This window comes from Loxodonta africana, chromosome Y, assembly GCF_030014295.1.
Source record: "Loxodonta africana isolate mLoxAfr1 chromosome Y, mLoxAfr1.hap2, whole genome shotgun sequence".
Classification (NCBI taxonomy): domain Eukaryota; kingdom Metazoa; phylum Chordata; class Mammalia; order Proboscidea; family Elephantidae; genus Loxodonta; species Loxodonta africana.
The window spans coordinates 12,969,435-12,991,398 of record NC_087370.1 but is presented as its reverse complement, the minus strand read 5'-3'; the positions used below and the strand labels follow the sequence as shown (position 1 = coordinate 12,991,398).

Below are 21,964 nucleotides of genomic sequence, written 5' to 3'. Positions count from 1 at the left end.
ACAGTCTCTGTTCTCGTGAGATTTGAATTCTAGTGGAGCCAAACAGACAAATCGCCGAACGTCAATAAGTTACTGTCAAGTAACAGGAGTAAAATAACATGGGATAATATTTGTTTTGGGGTAGTTCTGCGTTTGCAGCTCCTCACACTTAGTACTGCCCCAAAGAAGTGTCACAGCTATAAACAGATGTTTCCATACTGCATAATGTGGATATTTTAAAATCCTGGCTTGGCCTATAACTAGACGAGTAGTCTGGGGTTAGGGTAACTAATACATTGTTTGTAAAGCTTTTAGAATAGAGCTTACTAGTCTTAAGTACCAAGCGTTCAGTACTGGACTGTCTAGAACCTACTTGACATGAAAACCCAAAGGGATATTTGAGTCATTCTTTCCCCTTAGAGGAACCTCTCTACTCTTTTCTCCTGTGTGTCTCCACGCTTCATAAAAACTACATTCCTCACAGAAAACATAGCCCACAAAAACTTACCTAACACTCTGGACTCCAATAGATCTGTAACTACATTTTTTTTAAATCTTTCAGTTTGCATGCACTGTCTTTTATCTTTCAGACCTCACTGTCCTCCCTGTCTCCCTTGTAATCTGCATTCAGTATTTATAAACCTACAGGATTTATAATTAGCACTCTAATATTCATTAAATGAAAGAAATTACGAATAAAAACATTACTGGCTGGTGAACATACAGTTTTGGAGCACTGATGAAAGAGATGCTTATTAAGCATCAGACACCTAAAGTTAGGAGCAGAAATCTTAAAATAATGTGAAATACAATCAGATCTCAAAATAATTTCACGTTTTGCAAGGAAGTATTAAAAAAAGGGGGGGGAGCTCCAGGTGAAATTGAGTACAAATAAATACATAAATGCATCTAAGTTAAACAAAAAAAATGTGGAAAGAAGTTATAGTGAAAATGCTATCCCGTAGTTTAAGCAGAAAAATAATGATCGTCTGGGTAAAAATTACAATATGTCAAAAACATAAGGAGCCCATTGTCCTAAGAAAAACTTAAACTTAAGAGGAGCATATCAGTTGAATGGTATAAAGTAGAAAATGCAATACTAGTATTGTAAATCTATCCTCAATTACTTGCCAAAGAATTAATGACAAGATATAAACTCGTGGTTGATAATAAATTCTTTAAATCTGAGAAATACTGTCCCAGTGAAAACATTCAGCACAAACTGGTCAGTGTATTTGAGAGGCCATTATTCAGCTTCCCGTACATACTAGTATTTTTAGTCTTAAAACAGCACTGTAAGATATATACCATTATCCCCTTTTTACAGATGAGGGGAACGAGGCACAGAAAAAAAGAAGCTGGGATTTAAATCCAGGCAACCTGGCTTTTAACTCTCTACTTGTAGCCATAACCTCATACTTGACTCTCTGGTTTCTTGAGGCCTTATTCATAAAAATGTGGTGATTCATAAAAGCTAGTATCAGTTTCTGTTGAAAAATTCAGATACAGTTTTCTGTTTTCATATATAAAAAGTAAGGTATTTGGATTAGTTCATATTTGCCTGATCATGTTAATCACCTAGTTCTCTTTTTAATTTTCCAGGCTGTATATATATATATCCAGTAAATTCTAAGACTTTGGGGAATCTGTTTCATAATGGGCCAGATGATTCTTATCATTGGGCAATTAGGGACATCCTAGGCTAGATGGTCTCTTTTCAAAGTTAAAACTTTTTTTTCTTCAATTTTTACTTTTGCAAATATTTAGGTATTATTTTATCCATATATTATACATTTTACAATTAAAAAATACAAACCAGTTGAATATTTCACCCATGTGGGTCATTTAAATAGTACTTTTAAATGCATGACTGACATACAGGAACTCAATGTTGGTGCACATATCCCTGGTATAACAGGTGACAGGAGAGCTTAGTGAGCTCACAAAAACATACCAGGTTCACCTTTAGTTCACAGCTCTATCAGTAAGGTAGACTGGGAAAGGCATCTCTGGTATTGTTTAATTTTGTACACCATCTCTAATACTTCAAGACTGAGATTATTGTCATAAAGATTTAAAAAGTACCACATGGAGTCAGACCAACTTTCTATCTAAAATCAAACCTAATATCTGTCTCCAGATTAACATTTTGAGAGTTTAGGCTGTCCACAGAATGTTGAGAGAAAAATCCAGTGTTGTCCTAATTTCCACTGAATTATTTTATTACAGCTTTATTCCTATTTTTCACCTACCCCCAAAAATCATTAATGACTGTGTTTATCAAATTAAATAAGAATCATTAGACTCAGAATAAAGTCGGCATTTGTTTGCTCCTTAAATAATCCCGATATTTACTGCCTTCAGACATTTGCTTATGTTGAGTCCTCTCTGTAAACTACTGTCTTCTCCCCATTTGTAAAATGACAAGTTTAGCTTATAAAAACTTCCTGGGTTATTACCTCCTACCAGATTACTACCAGAAGTTGACCTCCTCCTTTTAACATCCATGGCACACTGTCTGTTACAGTTGTTATATCTTTTGTGACGTGTATATAAATAATTTTTGAATCTGTATTGTGCATTCATTGCTATGGAAAATAATCTTCATCATCATTGTTCTCATTATCTTCTTGTTCTGATATTCCAAGCATATTTTCAGGATATACCCTGAGAGAAATCATGCTCTATGATCACATCCTTCCTTAAAAAGATTCATTCTTCCAGTCTTTCTTAATCCCAGTCTGTACAATGGGAATTTGTCTAGCATAGAATCTTTTATGTAACTTCAAATGTAGCAGGTTCTCAATCAGAATCTTTTTTTGTGGTTTACCCAGCCCAGAAACCATTTTATCTCCTGCCTTGTCATGTAGCCTTTTGTTCAAGCACATGAAAAAATGTTTATATCCTGAAATAAGATTTATTTTCAAAAGTAAAATAGTTTCCTTTTTTCTACTTCCTGAAATCATTTTTTCACACTTTTCCTAAAATACAAAAAAAAATCCATCTTCTGTGGTTTTATGTACTTTTCTCATCATAGTGCATTGCAAAAGTGTTACTGTTGTTAATTACCGTCGAGTTGGCACTGTCTCATGAGAAAGAACCTTTCGAGATTTATTTTGAAGTACAATCTGTCAGTGATAGTGTAATATCCATATGCCTTCAAGGAAGACCAGTTAATACCACTATTATTCAAATTTACACACCAACTGCTAATCCCAAAGAAGAGGAAACTGAAGATTTTCCCCAAACTGCAGTCTGAAATTGATCAAACATGGAAACAATATGCATAGGTAATTACTGGTGATTGGAATTTGAAAGTGGAACAAAAGAAGGATCAGTAGTTGGAAAATATGGCCTTGTTGGTTGAAACTACACTGGAAATCTTATGGCCAGATAGCTGTCTTCCAGATTTCTTGGCATAGACGAGTATTTCCAGCACTGCCTCCATTTATTCAGATATCTCAATTGGCATTCCCTTAATTCCCAAAGCCTTTTTCACCAATGTCTTCAGTGTCATTTGGACTTCCTTCAGTACCATCAGTTTGTGATCATATGTTAACCTCCTGAAATGGTTGAACGTCAGCCAATTCTTTTTGGTATAGTGACTCTCTGCATTCTTTCCATCTTCTTTTGATGCTTCCTGAGTCTTTGACTATTTTCCCCATAGAATCCTTCAGTATTGCAACTCGAGGCTAGTATTTTTTGTTCAGTTCTTTCAGACTGAGAAATGCTAAGCATGTTCTTCCCTTTTGGTTTTCCATCTCCAGGCCTTTGCACATGTCATCATAGCACTTTACATTGTCTTCTCGAGCCACCCTTTGGAATCTTCTGTTCATGTCTTTTACTTCATCATTTTTTCCTTTTGCTTTAGCTCCTCAATGTTCAAGAGCAAGTTTCGGAATCTCTTCTGACGTCCATGTTGGTCCTTTCTTTCTCCTCTGTGTTTTTAATGACCTCTTGCTTTCTTCACTTATGATGTCCTTGATGTCATTCCACAGCTCATCTAGTCTTCGGTTATTAGTGTTCAACATGTCAGATCTATTCTTGAGATGGTCTCTAAATTCAGGCGGGATATACTTAAGGTTATGTTTTGGCCCTCATGGAGTTGTTCTGATTTTCTTCAGTTTCAGCTTGAATTTGCATATGAGTAATTGATGGTCTGATCTGCAATCAGCCCCTAGCCTTGTTCTGACTGATAATATTGAGCTTTTCCATTGTCTCTTCCCACATGAAGTCAGTTTGATTCCTGTGTATTCCATCTGGCGAGATACCTGTGTATAGGCACTGTGTATGTCATTAAAAAAAGTATTTGAAATGAAGAAGTCATTTGTCTTGCAAAATTCAGTTATGCAATCTCCAGCATCATCTCTATCACCAAGGCCGTATTTTCCAGCTACCAGTCCTTTGTTTCCAACTTTCACATTGCAATCACCAGTAATTATCAGTGCATCCTGATTGCATGTTTGTTCAATTTCAGACTGCAGAAGCTGGTAAAAATCTTCAATTTCTTCATCTTTGGCCTCATTGGTTGGTGTGTAAATTGGAATGATAGTCATGTTTACTGGTCTTTTCATGTGGGAATATGGATATTATCCTATCACTGACAGCATTGTACTTCAGGATAGATCTTGAAACGTTCTTTTTGATGATGAATGCAGTGCCATTCCTATTCTAGTTGCCTTTCCTGACATAGTATTGACCAATTCAAAATGACCAATAGTAGTCCAGTTCAGCTCACTAATGCCTAAGATATCAATCTATATGTGTTCCATTTAATTTTTGACAAATTCCAATTTTCCTAGCTTCATACTTGGTGCATTCCACATTCCATTTATCAATGGATGTTTGCAACTGTTTTCTCTCATTTTGAGTTGTGCCACATCAGCACATGAAGGTCCCAAAAGCTTTAACTCCATCCATGTCATTAGGGTTGACTCTACTTTGAGGAGGCAGCTCTTCCCCAGTTATCATTTGAGTGCCCTCCAACCTGAGGGGCTCATCTTTCAGCACTTCGCACATGTCAGTTTTTCATACTGTGGGGGCATGTGTGTTGCTGTGATGCTGGAAGCTATGCCACCAGTATTCAGATACCAGCATGGTCACCCATGGTGGACAGGTTTCAGCTGAGTTTCCCAACTAAGACTCAGAAAAAGGAACTGGCAGTCTACTTCTGAAAAGAATTAGCCAGTGGAAACCTTATGAATAGCAGTGGAACATTGTCGGATATAGTGCTGGAAGATGAGCCCCCCAGGTGGGAAGGCACCAAAAGATGACTGGGGAAGAGCTGCCTCCTAAAGTACAGTTGACCTTAATGACGTGGATGGAGTAAAGCTTACGAACAGTTGAAACTGAAGAAACTTAAAATAAGTCTGTGAGAGCCAGAGTATGACCTTAAGTATATCCCACCTAAATTAGAGACCATATCAAAAATAAATTTGATGCATTAAAGTCCAATGGCCACACACCAGAAGAGTTGTGGGTTAACATCAAGGACATAATACATGAAGAAAGCCAAAGGTCTTCAAAGAGACAGGAAAGAAAAAAAAGACCAAAATGGATGCCAGAAGAGACTCTGAAACTTGCTCTTCAATGTAGCTCAGCAGACAACACAAATGGAAGAAACGGTGAAATAAAAAAGCTAAACAGGTTTCAAAGGATGGCTCCAAAAGACAGAATAAAGTATTATAATGAAATGTGCGAAGATCTGCAATTAGAAAACCAAAATGGAAGAACACGCTTGATATTTCTTACACTGAATGAACTGAAGAGAAAATTCAAGAATTAAGTTATTATAAGACTTGTGTGGCATAATTTATATCAAGTACATGATACCATGTCTTTTGCATGGTATTAAGCATCCTACATAGAAACATAGAGCAGTTTACAAAAGTACCAAAGCATTTTTGAAGCTTCAGGTGTTATTTTCCATGTGACAGATTAAATTTTGAATCCTTTCTTTGAAAACATGCAGTGACATACCTGTATCGAGGTGATATCTTATGGGACAGGCGTGGGAGCAGAAGCTAGCTATAGGTATAGTTTGTTATATTTTCTCTCTTTTTGCCATGGACTGTGTTATTACTGCTGCCTCTGGAGCTTCTTTCAAACACACACACCCAACAAAGCTTTCCACTTTAAAATCCAAATGTAGACTAAAGCAAGACTTTGTTTTTAAACAACGTGAAAGCTCAAGAATTGTTTATCCCAAACTGAAATTGAGTTTTTTTAGGTGATACTTAAGGAATTTATCATGCAGCATTAGACTTGATATTGTTTTGTGCTTGTTAACAAAATGGGTTTCTTGTATGTTATTAAAGCTATTTTCCTCTAGGTTTATTTGCATGTATTCTGGTGAAAAATGAACAACCACCACTTGAACAGCAAATAGCAAGGAAATATAAATTAAGGGAGATTAAATCTTTTGTTACTTAAACCTATTGTAAAACTACTTAGTTTTTAATAATCAAATGTTCATTGAGTACTTACTCTCTAGCAGTTAACAAAACAGATAAAGCCTTTTTTTGTTCTAATGAAGCTTACAGATAAGGAAGACACCTTTAAATACTGATTATGTGTTACCAGTTCTTTCAAATACTAAGTTATATAATTATAATAACTAATTCTAAGTAAGTAACAGTGTCGTTGTTCAAAGAGTTCTAAGATAGTTTGACCCAGATCCTCAGGGATTGTACTGTTTGCAAACACTCAACTGTTAAATCCATTTCCTGGTTTTTAGGTTAGTTCATTATCAGGAGTTTTAGAGTTACAGTGTGCCTTACAAATCATCTCATCCACCCCTCCTTTTATTTAGGAAACAAAACACCTGAGATACTTAAGATGCACAGAAACTTTAGCTAAGTGACAGCAAATTAGAGAAAAGTTAACACTATTGTGAGAATTCCATATATTGATAGCATCCAAGCTATGAGTATAGGTAGGAAAGGTATAAATTACATGAAGGGTTTCGGTTAGTTTAATGAAGATTTCCACTATACTACCTTCAAAATAGAGGGCAGGAAAGAAGATGAAGACCCATAAGAAGATGGTTTAATCAGTGGCTGCAACAGTGGGCTCAAACATGGCAACGATTGTGATAATGGTCCAGGACCAGGCAGTGCTTTGTTCTGTTGTATCAAGAGTTGCTGACAGTTGGAACTAACTCAGTGGCACCTAACAACAACCTTGAAATTAAAATTAAACACATGATACTCTTTTTTCCTGTGGTGTTATTGTTAAGCTAATTTTGTATCTTGTAGTGACTAAATCCATAAGTAATTTTCTGTTCATGGTCTCAAAATTTCGAAGCCAATTACATAAATAACACTGTTTGTGAGTGTCCAGATAGAAACAGTGCCTTCTTGCCTTATTACACTCACAATACTTCTGACCTGGAATTCACATCCTTTATTTGAAAGTTGAGGAAATTGACTCTTAAAGAGGCTATCTCATTTGCTCAAATCACACCCAAAATTAAGATTGTATTTTTAAGTTATAGGCGAGTTATAGATTAAAGTCATTGTATTTTTTTATTCAAATATCAGTTCTCAGGTTTTATTATTGTTATTTTCAGGCCTGATATAGATGAGAAATAAGAAAAAAATGATTGTGTATATGGAGTCTAGAACCAAGGTCCTCAGAGTTATTTTTAGTTGGTGTACTTTTGTGCTGAGAATATTCAGTTGCTGTCACAAATAATTTTTCCCTATAATAGGTATTGTCTTCTGAAAATTCTAAAGCAATGTCAGACATTGAGGGAAGCTCTTATTGCTTCAGGAAAAGAGATTATATGGCATGGGCGGACAAAAGATGAACCAGCTCATTATTGTAGCATTTGTGAGGTGAGTAACTGTTCTCGACAGTTCCTTTGGTTTGGATGGCTTCAGATTTTTTGCTTTTGTTTTAAATTTTACTTTTGCCTGTAATTCTACATAATGCATTTTACTAGAATTATTATTATAGCTGTTATATTAAATTCTGATCTCATGGTAAAATATTTTATTAACTATGTTAGCCCAGAAGTATTATCTACAGAGATACTCATCTAATAGGTCTTTAACAGAAGATAATCATTTGAGCCTGAGATTTTAAACTGAATCTATAAATACACAGATGCCATCGAATTAGATTTAGTACAGTATAGCTCAAGCACTCCACTGTTAAGTTTTCTCTGTTTCATTTTATAATGTACTTGTCAACTTTCTCTTGGGACCAAGACTTGTAAAAGGTAATAAAAATGTGGCACCTGCATTAGAGGAGCTTGCATTCTACTTGGAGAAGACAAGTTTATAAATAACTGATTGTGATGCACATGAGCGATGATGAATGTGAAGGCTGCACATACATGGAAACTGTTACGGGCCCGGGAAAACGATTTTTTTTTTTGGTCTATGCATTCACAAAACCGTTAACATTTGACTTCCTCCTTTTGAAATGAGTATGATTTCAGTAGGCCGCAAAAATTGGAGGTTTATAGAACATCATTACGCTGTAGGAGAAGTATGGAAGTGGGGAAATGAGTGGTGTATTGAGGAAAGTAGTCCAATTGGCTAGAAAATAAGAGAGTGTAAATTATTTTATCTGTAAGGGTAGGTGATACATAGCTTTGCAGAGCATCTTAAATTCGTTTTAAAAAATTGAAGTTTATTCTGAAGTGACAGAAGCCATTGAAAGTTTTTGAGCAAGAAGCTAAGTCAAGATGATATATTTGAGAAGTGATTGATAATTGGAGAGAGTGGATATAGAAAGCAAAGGAATCAGTTGGGAGATTATTGGAATGGTCTTAATTAAGACATGTAAATAAGGGCCTAGAACCCAGCAGTGGGAATGTAAAAGAAAGGAAGAAGTCCAAAAGCATTAGTAAAATTAGGAGGGCAGTTGGGTCATATGGGGAATAAATTGAAAATTTCCAAATTTTTTCACTCAGGACATGAGTATATTGTTACTCCCTATTGATAGTAATGGGAACATGGTGAAGTCAGGTAATTTAAAAGAACTACTAGAAGATGACATGAGTTTTTTTGTCAATGAAAAAATAAAGCAGACACCAAAGGATCACTTGGCTGGGATAGTGAAGGTACATTGTAACCCTTGAAATTTTGTAATCCTGAGATTAACTAAATTTATTGGCTATTTTAATGGTACATAACATGAACAAAATAAATCATTATGAGATCAAATAGAATGTAATTAGCTGTTACACTTTAGAAGTATGAATATGTATCTTTCTAATATCTGAAGACTACCATGTTATTGTTGTTAGGTGCCGTCGAGTCAGTTCTGACTCACAGCAACCCTATGCACAACAGAACGAAACACTGCCGGGTCCTGCACCATCCTTACAATCATTGTTATGCTTGAGCTCATTGCCGCAGCCAGTGTCAGTCCACCTCGTTGAGGGTCATCCTCTTTTCTGCTGACCCTGTACTCTGCCAAGCATGATGTCCTTCTCCAGGGACTGATCCCCTGAGAACATGTCCAAAGTATGTAAGATGCAGTCTTGCCATCCTTGCCTGTGAGTAACATTCTGGCTGCACTTCTTCCAAGACAGATTTGTTTGTTCTTTTGGCAGTCTGTGGTATATTCATTATTCTTCACCAGCACCACAATTCAGAGGCATCAGTTCTTCTTCAGTCTTCTTATTCATTGTCCAGCTTTCACATGCATAGGATGTGATTGAAAATACCATGGCTTGGGTCACGCGCACCTTAGTCTTCAGGATGACATCTTTGCTCTTCAACACTTTGAAGAGGTCCTTTGCAGCAGATTTACCCAATGCAATGTGTCTTTTGATTTCTTGACTGCTGCTTCCATGGTTGTTGATTGTGGATCCAAGTAAAATGAAATCCTTGATAACTTCAGTATTTTCTCCGCTTATGATGTTGCTTATTGGTCCAGTTGTGAGGATTTTGTTTTCTTTATGTTGAGGTGTAATCCATACTGAAGGCTGTAGTCTTTGATCTTCGTCAGTAAGTGCCTCGAGTCCTCCTCACTTTCAGCAAGCACAGTTGTGTCATCTGCATAATGCAGGTTGTTAATGAGTCTTCCTCCAATCTTGATGCCCCGTTCTTCTTCATATACTCCAACTTCTTGGATTATTTGCTCAGCATACAGATTGAATAGGTATGGTGAAAGAATACAACCCCGACGCACACCTTTCCTGACTTTCAACCAATCAGTATCCCCTTGTTCTGTCCGAACAACTGCCTCTTGATCTATGTACAGGTTCCTCATGAGCACAATTAAGTGTTCTGGAATTCCCATTCTTCTCAATGTCATCCATAGTTTGTTATGATCCACACAGTTGAATGCCTTTGCATAGTCAATAAAACACACAGGTAAACATCCTCCTGGTATTCTCTGCTTTCAGCCAGGATCCATCTGACATCAGCAATGACATCCCTGGTTCCACGTCCTCTTCTGAAATCGGCCTGAATTTCTGACAGTTCCCTGTCGATATACTGCTGCAGCTGTTTTTGAATGATCTTCAGCAGAATTTTGCTTGTGTGTGATATTAATGATACTGTTCTATAATTTCCACATTTGGTTGGATCGCCTTTCTTGGGAATAGGCATAAACTACTCTAGCCCATAGTATTACCCATTATCCTGGTTGAACCTTTAGCACTTTCTTGCCATAGAAGATGCACTTATTGCCTCTTAAGATACATCAGTGTTAATGAATACATTTGTTTTTGTACTTGTCTTCCTTAATATATGAGGCTTTGAATAGAACACTTTTTGTTATTCACCTAGTATTCATCTTCTAATCTTGAAAATAATGAGATTATGTTCACTGAACAAGTTATTGTTGATTTTGCTTTTAGTGTTGGTTAACATGAAGCATTATGATATGCTCCAGATGTCCGAAAATGAATAAAATATAACCTCTATCTTTGTGGAGCTCAATCTGGGGGAGAACACAGACATCCAAACACAGTAAACTATGAGTACCGCCATAGAGAAGTAAAAATAAATAAAGATCATTTTCCTCTGATTATGTACTGATGTCTTTATCAAATTTTGAAATAGGTTTTAGCTGGCTGTTACAGTGCTTAAACTGCTTATGTTAATATCTAAATAAATAACATTATCCATGTCTTTGGATATGTTATAAATCTAGTGTGTCAAATATACAGACCTGGTTTGTTTAACAAAATACTTCATTTAACCAAAAGGCTCCATAATTCCATATAAAGTAGAATTACACCCTTATATTACATTATATTAAAGTGATAAAATGAATTCCACTCTTTATTTAATGTCTTCCTCTTGTATAAAATAGGTGGAAGTTTTTGATCTGCTGTTTGTCACCAGTGAGAGCAATTCTCAAAAGACCTACATAATACATTGCCAAGATTGTGCACGAAAAACAAGTGGAAATCTAGAAAAATTTGTGGTGCTAGAACAGTACAAAATGGACGACCTGATGCAAGTCTATGACCAGTTTACATTAGTAAGTGAATTCAGTATGTGAGCACATAGTTAACTGTGTTTTCCTTGCTCTTGGTAACTAGGAGATGATAATTTTTTTTTTGGTTCATTAGATACTGTATGAAGGAATATATTCATATTCGGCCTCATACTTGCAGGTAGTTTACCTGATGCTGTTGAATCAACTCTGACTCATACTCTGTAGGACAGAGTAGAACTGCCCCGTAGGGATTTCAAGGCTATGATCTTTACAGACACAAAGTGCTGCACCTTTCTCCGGAGGAATGGACTGAGATTCAGACTGCCCACCTTTTGATTAGCAGCTTAACCACTGTGCCACAAGGGCTCCTTTCCAAGTAGTTTATCGTATGAAATCAGTATAGATTATCACTTTTCCTTCTGGGTGAGAATGGACTAAACAATAGTCAGAATAATTAATTTCTAAATCTTTGCTACTTTTAAGTTATTATAAGTCTTTATTTGACTAAAGAAACTTTTGTATGTGAACCAAAACTCATTGCCATGGCGTCTATTTCAACTCATAGCAACCCTATAAAACCTGTTGCTGTCAAGTCGATTCCGATTCATAGCAACCCTATAGGACAGAGTAGAACTGTCCATAGAGTTTCCAAGGAGCACCTGGTGGATTCAAACTGTCGATCTTTTGATTAGCAGCCATAGCTTTTAACCACCATGCTACCTTTCCTATAGAGGTTATTTAATCCTGCTCTAGAGATTATGGAGCCCTGATAGCAGAGTCCGGATCTACTAGCCATGCTTTAGAAACCCTATAAGGCAGTTCTTCTCTGTCCTATAGGGTTGCTATGAGTCGAAATCAACTGGACAGCTTCAGGTTTGGTTTGTTTTTTTAATAGGGATAAAAGAAAATAAGTGACTGTTTTGAATGTAGTTACGCTTTTAGAATTATAGAGTCCTCACTGAAAGTATTAACTGTCAAAGTACTTGCTGGAGGTTGACCAAAGAATATGGCATGTAAGACTGATGAAATAAAATTCAGAAACTGGTGAATTGCATGGTTTTTCAGTTTAAAGAGAACTTGCTTGGGACATCATTTAATTCTAGCAATTGATAGCTTTGTCAATGAAAACAGACAGTTCATGAGCTGTTGCTATTGTTACAATGTCTGTTGTCCGACATTTTTGTAATTTTGTTTGAATGATCCTCAAGAGTACTTGAAGAAGGAAAAAAATACGTGGGCTGTATCGAATACAAAGGAGCCCTGGCTGCACCGTAATCAAGCATTTGGGTGCCAGCCAGAAGGCTGGCAGTTTGAACTCACCCAGTGCTCTGCCAAAGAAAGATTTGGCGTTCGGCTCCGGTAAAGATTACAGACTAGAAAACCTTACGAAATAGTTCTACTCTGTCACGTGGGGTGACTGTGAGTCAAAAATGTACTCAAAGGCCCCAAAGAACAACAGCATGTATGTACGTACATAATCTGGCTAAGACATGTAATGTGCCAGTCACTAGTGAAATTTTAAAATTATTTTTCTACATTTTGTTTATTAAAATAATTTTTTTCTATTGTTGATAACACGCACAAGAATATCACCATTTCAAGTTTCTATGTGTACAGTTCAGTGACATTGATTACATTGTACCACTATTGTCACCCTCCTTTCCTGAGTTGTTCCTCCCGCATTAACAAACTCACTGCGCTGCCTCCTAAGGTTCCTAATTAGTCTTTCGACTTGGTGTTGTCAATTTCATCTCATATGTATAAATCTTAAAAGAGCATAATGCTCAACGGTTCTTTACAAATTCAGCTAAGTTATTCTTTGGTTTTAAGAAGGCTTCAGAGAATATTTTTTTGTTTAAGGTTTAAAGATTATCTCAGGGCAGTAGTTTCAGGGTTCATCTAGATGGAGACAGTAAAGGCAGTTGTACTTTATATCATTTAGTGGGTTTTAGAATTTTCTAGCAAGTTGGTGTTTAAAGTATGTTGTTGTAGCCATGAGGTAGAGAACTCTGTTAAGGATTTATATACCAAAACAATTAACATGCCTTATTTTTATTTTTAGGCTTCTTCATTATCATCCTCCTCATCTTAATATTTTTTCATGAATATTAAATGAGACCTTTTCTGCTCTTCAGAAAAGTTCTGAACCACTGGTCTTTGTAACTGTTTCCTAAAACTGATGATTAAAAGCTCTTTCTATGCAACCTTCCAAGTATAGCGTGTTCAGCCTTCTGGATAGGGGAAAACAGTGCCCCCGCTCCAAGACTCTCATAAAGCTCATCCAGCCGAACTTCAGAAAAAAAAAAATGCTGTATTTTGTATATATTTGACAAAACTGGCAATGTCGTACTGACTACTGACTTGAAGAAAACTTTTTTTATGTTTCTCTGCTCTGGGCTGATAAATTAGTGTTCATCAATATTTTGTCCTTTAAGAGTTTTCCTATGAAAAAATATTACCCTAGCTGGTCATTTCCTTGTATGATAGTCAATAATTTTAAGTCTTTCTTTGACAAACCTTTTTTTTTCCATGTGAAAAATTAGGAGACAAGTTTTTTTTTTTTACCACTTTGTTTTTCTTTGTTTTGAGGCCACGATGTTTCCATTTTTTGTTCTGAAATAAAACTTTAAACAAATTAATTAACAAGACACAAAAATAATGGATTGCACATAGATTAAAGAATAAACTTCAGATTTGTGTGATTTTTGTTTCTAATCTTGATATAAATTTACACTATTTATAAACAGATATTTATTGCTTGAAATATTTGTGAATGGGATGTTGTTATTTTTTTTCTGGATTTACCTGCTTTAACATATTGAGGAGTTTTGTAATTTTAAACACTACTCCTTACGTTTTCTATGTGTAAATAAAACCGCTTAGAGTTGTACAAAAATTTTTTATTAAAATTGTTTAATGTTTTAAGGGTTTTCCACTGTTTGAGTTTTAAAAAATATGTAAAGGCCCAGTTTTTGTTAACTTTCAAATCTGATTACATATATTTTATATATATTTAGATATGTATATATAATATATATAGAAGCCCAAATACATAATTGTATTAAGATTTAAATTTTCATATCTATGTTAGTTAGGTCTGTGGTGTCAACCATAAAGTATTGCTTACAAAACTATGCTTATTTTTTGAGTATATGTCTTTCAGTCTGATTTATTGTCAAGTTGCAGTTATTCCAATGATAAACAATCGCTGGTAAATGTATTTTAAAATAATAGAAAAAGAAATAGTGAATGAAGGTAAGATTTCAAAGGATACGTTTATATAGTCTTAATAAATCTTGTTTATCATTTAGAGTTTATTATGAAAAAAACAGATTCAGAATAACAGGCTCTATTTTTGAGTGCAAATATATTAAGAGAATTGTTTTTTAAATTTAAACTGATTTTGAAATACCGTGGTTTCCTACTTGTATCACGTAGTTCTGGAGGGGGCAATCAAATTTCATATTACTAGTAAATTTTAACAAGTTCTATTAAAGCTTTTATTTCAAATGAAATTATTATCTCATTTGATCATAACAACACTTTGCTTTTCTACCTCTACTTTCTGAAGAATTTGTCTAATTTTCTCATTTCATTACATGGTTCTTTTGAAGAATTTTACAGGGAGCTTTAGTGAAGATTCATAAAGTGCTGTAAGTGGAGTTATGTAACTGTCTAAAGAGAGGTTATAATCCTTTCTGGTGAAATATCTTGTTGACTACATTGATGAAACATCTTTTTCAAACAATTCTGGAGTGAGTTGACTTCCTGTAAAGAGATGGAAGGCAGAAAGCCTGGAGATACTTTATTAGGTAATATTTATTGAATATTGGATATCTACTAGCATTAACCATCACTTGTGTATAATTTTGGGAGAAAATAATTGCATTTCTATTTCTGTTAAGGAACAGAAGTGCTACTTAGACCTTTTAACAGCTAATCTTTTTAAGTGATTGTTTTATAAATTTCTTATCCAAAGGTTATTGAGAATAAAAGACATGGCATTTTTTTTTTTTTTTGGTCAAATGAAAATCTCAACTCAATCATAAGGAAACAAATGATAGTATTCTACATAGAATACTAGAAATTGTAGAATACAGCCAAAATTTTCTTAACTGGTTCTGTATTTGTATTATGAATCAAAATTTTATTGTCTTGACTATTTTTGAGATAATTTATTGCTAAAATTAATATAAACTGAACATCCTGAATTTATCTGGACTTCGAGAATAACTTAGTTGTATTTCCTCTGCTAATGTTATCAAGAATAGGAGAGGCTAGGAAATGAAAATCAAACCCATCAAAATCACTTAGAAATATGTATGTATATTTATATACATACACATACTTTCCCACCCCCAAACATTCTGTATAAATTGTATTCTTTGGGTTTTAGAAGAACTAGTCTTTTTTTTCCTTTTTTTGTCATAAAAATATAGATAACCACATTTGCCAGTTCAGCATTTATCATGTATAGACTTAAGTGATACCAATTACATTCATCATGTTGCAAAGCCATCACTTACATCCGTTACCAAATTTTCCATTGCCATAAACAAAAAAATGTCTCCTAAACAATTCTGCCTTCCTTCTTCCCTGATAACTTCTACTAAACTCTCATGTCTATATACTTAACCTTTCTTGGTTCTTCATCTTAGTGAGATCTTATAATATTTGTCCTTTTGTGATTGACATTTTTTACTCAGCATACTTTTTTTTTATGTTCCTCAATATTGTGGCATATATCAGGACTTCATTTCTCTGTATGGCTAAGTAATATTCCGTTGTACCTATATTCCACATTGTGTTTATCTATTCATTTATTGATGCACATTTCAGTCGTTTCTACGTTTTGGCTGTTGTGAAACATGTTGCTGCTTTGAGGTCTCTTGGGAAAATACCTAAGACTGGAATTGCTGCATCATATGCTAGCTGTATGTTTAACTTTTTGAGAAACTGCCAAACTGTTTTCCACAGCTGCAGTACCAATTTGTATTCCCGCCACCAGTGGATCAATGAGGTTTCCGGTTTCTCCACATTTTTACCAACGTGTTAATTTTCCATCTTTAGAATCTTACCCATCTGAGTAGGAATAAAGTAGCATGTCATTATGGTTTTGATTTGCATCTCCCTAATATCTAATGAGGAAACCCTTGTAGTATAGTGGTTAAGAGCTACGGCTACTAACCAAAATGTCCGCGGGTTGAATCCACCAGCTGCTCCTTGGAAACCCTATGGGGCTGTTCTACCCTGTCCTATAGGGTTGCCAAGAGTTGGATTTGACCTGACGGCAGTAGGTTTTAGTATCTAATAAAAGAGCCATGGTGATGTAGGGGTTACTGCACTCCGCTGCTAACTGAAAGTTGGGCCTTTCGAACCCACCAGCCAGCAGCTCTGATGGGAGGGAGAAAGATGTGGCAGTCTGCAAACCCTGATAGTACAATGGTTAAGTGTTAGGCAGCTAACCGAAACATCAGCATTTTGAATCCACCAGCCGCTCCTTGGAAATCCTGTGCAGCAGTTCTGCTCTGCCCTATAATGTTGCTGTGATTAAGAATCTCACCTCAGTGGCAAAGGATTTGGTTTTTAATTTACTGAGGTTGACCATCTTTTCATGTGCCTGTTGGCCATTTGTATATCCTCTTTGGTACAATTGCAGTTCAGATCCTTTGCAATTTTTCAGTGAGTTTTTTTGTTTTTTCATTAAGTTACAGACATTCTTTCTGTATTTTGAATATTAAACCCTTATCAGATATATGGCTTCCCAGAATTTTCCCCCGTTGTTTAAGCTGTCTCTTTGTTAATGAAGTCCTTTGATGTATAGAAGTTTCCATTTTGATGACATCCCACTTACCTGCTTTTGCCTTTTGTTGCTTGTGCTTTGCGTGTCATATCGAAGAATATTTTGTTGAAGACTAAGTTCTGAAGCACGTCTCCTGTGTTTTCTTCTAAGACTTGTATGGTTTTAGGTCATACATTTAGACCTTTGATCCTTTTTGGGTTAGTTTTTTTATATGGTATGAAGTATGGGTCTAACTACATTCCTTTACATGGGGAAATCCAGTTGTCCCAGCACCATTTATTAGACTACTCTCCCATTTGATAGACTTAGCTTCCTTGTTAAAGATTAATTGACCATAGCTGTGCACACTTAATTCTATTCCATTGGTTTGTGTCTATCATTATACCAATTCCAGATTAATTTGATAACTCTAGCTTTATAATATGTTTGGAGCCCTGGTGGCACAGTGGTTAAGAGCATGGGTGCCAACCAAAAAGTTGGCAGTTGAAGTCCTGCAGCATCTCCCTGAAAACCCTAACGAGCATTTCTGCTCTGCCCTGTAAGGTGCCTGTAGGTTGGAATCAACTCAGTGGCCGTGGGCTTGGTGGTTTTCGGTTTGAGTTAGAGAAGTGAGAGCACTTCTGCGCTGTTCTTCTTCAATATTACTTTGGCTGTATGGGGCCCTTTGCAGGGAACAGCGGGGAATGCTGTTAAATTTTAATGGTTATTGCATTGAATTTATAGATTGGTTTATGTAATATTGACATCTTGACACTATTAAGTGTTGTGCTTTATAAACATGAAGTATCCTTCCATTTATTTAGGTCTTCTTTAATTTCAGTGATTTCTTATGGTTTCTGTGGACAGGTCTTTTACCTCTCTGGTTAAATTAATTCCTAGGTTTTTTCTTTTTTTAGATGCTATCACAAAAGAAATTACATCCTTAAGTTCCACTTCAGATTGCTTATTGTTGGTGTATAAAAATCTCACTGATTTTTTGTGCACTGACCTTGCCATCCTCACTTTGCTGAATTCGTTTATTACCTCTAGTAGCATTTTTGTGGATTCTTAGGGGTTTTGTGCCTGTATGATTTTGTCATTTTTAAAGAGAGACAGTTTTAGTTAGTCCTGCCAAATTGTATAACTATTACTTCCTTTTCTTGCCTGATTACTCTGGCTAGAAATTACACCGCAATATTGAATAGCAGTGTCTTTGATGTCATTCTACAACTTGTCTGGCCTTCGGTCATTAGTTTTCAGCGCATCAAATCTAATCTTGAGATGGTCTCTAAATTCAGGTGGAACACACTCAAGTTCATATTTTGGCTCTCATGGACTTGTTCTGATTTTCTTCAGTTTCAGCTTGAACTTGCATATGAACAATTGATGTTCTGTACCACAGTTGGCTCCTGGCCTTGTTCTGACTGATGATATTGAGCTTTTCCAGCATCTGTTTCCACAGATGTAGTCAATTTGATTTCTTTGTGTTCCATCTGGGGAGGTCCATGTGTATAGTCGCCATTTATGTTGTTGAAAGAAGGTATTTACAATGAAGAAGTCTTTGGTCTTGCGAAATTCTATCATTCGATCTCCAGCATTGTTTCTGTCACCAAGGCCATATTTTCCAATGACTGATCCTTCTTCCTTGTTTCCAACTTTCGCATTCCAATTGTCAATAATTATAGATGCATCCTGATTGCATGTTTGACCAATTTCAGACTGCAGAAGTTGGTAAAAACCTTCAGTTGTAATTTTCTCCAGCTTTGACTTGAACTTGATTTTGTGACCAATTCATCCATTCTGCATTCAGCCCATGGCCTTGTTCTGACTGATGATACCGAGCTTTCCCATCGTTTCTTTCTACAGATGTAGTTGATCTGATTCCTGTGTAATCCATCTGGTGAAGTCTGCATGTATAGTCACCATTTAAGTTGTTGAAAAAAAGGTATTTGCAATCAAGAAGTTGTTGGTCTTGTAAAATTCTGTCTAGTGATCCCTGGTGTCATTTCTATCACCAAGGCCATTTTTCCAACTACAGATGCTTTCTTTTCAACTTTCATATTCTAATCTCCAGTAATTATCAATGCATCCTTATTGCATATTTGATCAATTTCAGACTGCAAAAGTTGGTAAAATCTTCAACGTTTTCATCTTTGGCCATAATGGTTGGTATGTAAATTCGAATAATAGTTGTGTTAACTGGTCTTCTTTGTAGGAATATAGATATTATCCTATGATGACAGCACTGTACCTCAGGATAAATCTTGAAAGGTTCTTTTTTGATAATAAACACACCATTCCTCTTTAATTTACCATTTCCTGCATAGTAGACCAAATGATTGTCATATTCACAATGGCCAATACCAGTCAATTTCACCTCACCAATGCCTAGGATGTCAGTGCAGATGCATTCCATCTCGTTCTTTACAATTTTCACTTTTCCAGATTCATACATTCCAGGTCCCAATTATTAATGGATGTTTTCAGCTGTTTCTTCTTATTTTAAGTCATGCCACATTGGCAGATGAAGGTCCAGAAAGCTTGACTCCATTCACATTATTAAGGTTGACTCTTCTTTGAGGAGGCAGGTGTTTCCCAGGCGTATTTTCAGTGCGTTCCAACCTGAGGGGCTCGTCCTCCGGGACTGTCAGACAGTGTTCTGCAATTCATAAGGTTTTCACTGGCCAATTTTTTCAGAAGTAGATTGCAAAGTCCTTCTTCCTAGTCCGTCTTAGTCTGCTGAAACGTGTCCACCATGGGTAATCCTGCTGGTAATTGAATACTGGTGTCAGTAACTTCCAGCATCAAAGCGACATGCAAGCCACCACAGTACAACAAACTGACACATGCTTGGGGGGCTTGCTCTGAAAGGCGAACGTCAGGAGTGACTTCAGGACTGAGTATGGGGGCCATATTCTTGGGGTTTCTCTAGCCTCTGTCAGGCAAGCAAGCCTGGCATTTTTTGTTTTCTTTGTGAATTTGAATTTTGTTCTGCATTTTTCTCTTCTGTCTGGGACCCTCTGTTGTGATCTCCGTCAGAGCTATCAGTGGTGGTCGCTGGGCACCATCTAGTTGAGCTGGGTTCAGTCTGGGGGAGATTGTAGTACTTATGGTCCATTGGTCCTTTGGGGTAATCTTTTCCCTTGTGTGTTTGGTTTTCTTCCTTGCTGCAGCCAGGAAAGGATCAGTAGATATATTTTAGATGGCCACTAACAGGCTTTTAAGACCCCAGAGGCTACTCACCACAGTGGAATGTGGAACAGTTTATATATTGTATTGTGCCAGTTGTGAGCTAGTGGGTATAAACCGAGATACCTCACAGTGGTTTTAATTTTCATTTCCCTTATGACATTGAGCATCTTTGTATGTGCTTGCTGTCCATTTGAATTTCTTTCGGGGTCAAATGTCTGTTAAAGTCCTTTGCACAGTGTTTGATTGGGTTGTCTTTTTTGTTAAGTTGTTGGAGTTTTTTTATGATAATCTGGATATTAAGCCCTTACCTGCCATCTGGCTTCCAATAATGCTCTTCCAATTTATAGGTCGTCTTTTCACTTTTTTTTCCTTTTGGAGTGGAAAAGAATTTTAATTTTTCAGTGAGCGCTCCTAAATTGAGGGAGACCATCACCCTTCCACACAGATGAAGATGAGCTGGCCACAGAGCAAAAAACCGGGTTCTTTTGGTTCTTACGCCATGAATTGGAGTATGGATAGTAGAGATGGAAATGGGCAATTAGATCATCAGTTCACTTTCCTTTCCAAGCAGCAATTAAGCTTCTTTTACTCGGCTTTCTTCTTGCTTCTAAGTTTGTTTGGCAACCATTCCCTCCCCTTGAGAGGTATTTTCTTAAGCAGCAGTATGCCACTTTTTTTTTTTAAGTGTTGCTACAGCACTGGGCACCTTCAAAGTCAGGAACCAGAGCAGTATTCCCAAGATGTCTTCGTAAGCGATGACTCCGTTAAGTCAATCTTAGTTCCTTGAAAGTATCTGGTCATATTTGATTAAATGGGCATAATTTTCAAATGTCACGTTCCAGGCAGGGCCTTGGTTGTATAATCAATGTGTCCAGTTGTGTCCTTCATTTATGCACACACAGCTCCTGTGGTCTTCCTTGGGCATTTATGCATGAAGACAAGGGGAGGATTTGACTTGGTCTCTTTATTTCCTGTCATCTGTCACACACTGCATACCCAGAATCAACCAGAGACTTGTGAACAATTGGCTCTGGGAGATAGGCTTGGTAGATCCAGATACCTCTCCTGAATCCAAATGTGGCCAATGCCAATATCTCGGTTTTGGAACTCACCTCCCAGGTTGGAGAGAAATACTAAACAGACAAACCAAATATGTTTGAGTTTTTGCAGTTTTAAAAAAGAGAAGCAGAGAATTACCTCTTTCCCTCCCCTACCACAAAAATAAAATTTTAAAAAAGTTGCTTTTTTAAAAAATCGGTACAGAACTACCAGGTAGTAGTTGTCTGAACACCAGGGGAATATAAATAGGGAAGGTAAACTCATTCAGCCTTCCTTTTCCCTACACTGTCATTTCTGTCTGGTGTAAAAGCCTGTGGGTTTTACTCCTGTTCCAGTTTATATAATCATGTTCCAAACTACTTATGTGGACTTTTATGACGGCTTTTTTTCACAGGTCACTCTTTCCCTCATCAGCCTTTTATAATTAGATTTATACAAGGGTTATGTTTCATTCATTTTTTTTTTTTCCTTCTATTTTATAAGTTCTGGGACTTGGCTGTCAACTGGACCTTGAGCTGGATAATTAGATTGTTCATAAGCTCC

The 21,964-nt window shown here is 36.3% G+C and overlaps 1 protein-coding gene across 2 annotated transcripts in view; it reads left to right on the top strand.

Annotated features, from left to right (window-relative positions):
• Positions 1 to 13,987, top strand: part of LOC135227249 (lysine-specific demethylase 6A-like) — a 214,575-nt gene extending 200,588 nt beyond the window's left edge. For both annotated transcript variants that reach the window (XM_064278892.1, XM_064278893.1), the window contains 3 exons: positions 7,691 to 7,817; positions 11,260 to 11,430; positions 13,451 to 13,987. In XM_064278892.1, the coding sequence (XP_064134962.1) occupies positions 7,691 to 7,817; positions 11,260 to 11,430; positions 13,451 to 13,480 (328 nt within the window). In that variant the 3' untranslated portion in view covers positions 13,481 to 13,987. The remainder of the gene's footprint in view (positions 1 to 7,690; positions 7,818 to 11,259; positions 11,431 to 13,450) is intronic.
• The last annotated feature ends 7,977 nt before the right edge of the window (positions 13,988 to 21,964 follow it).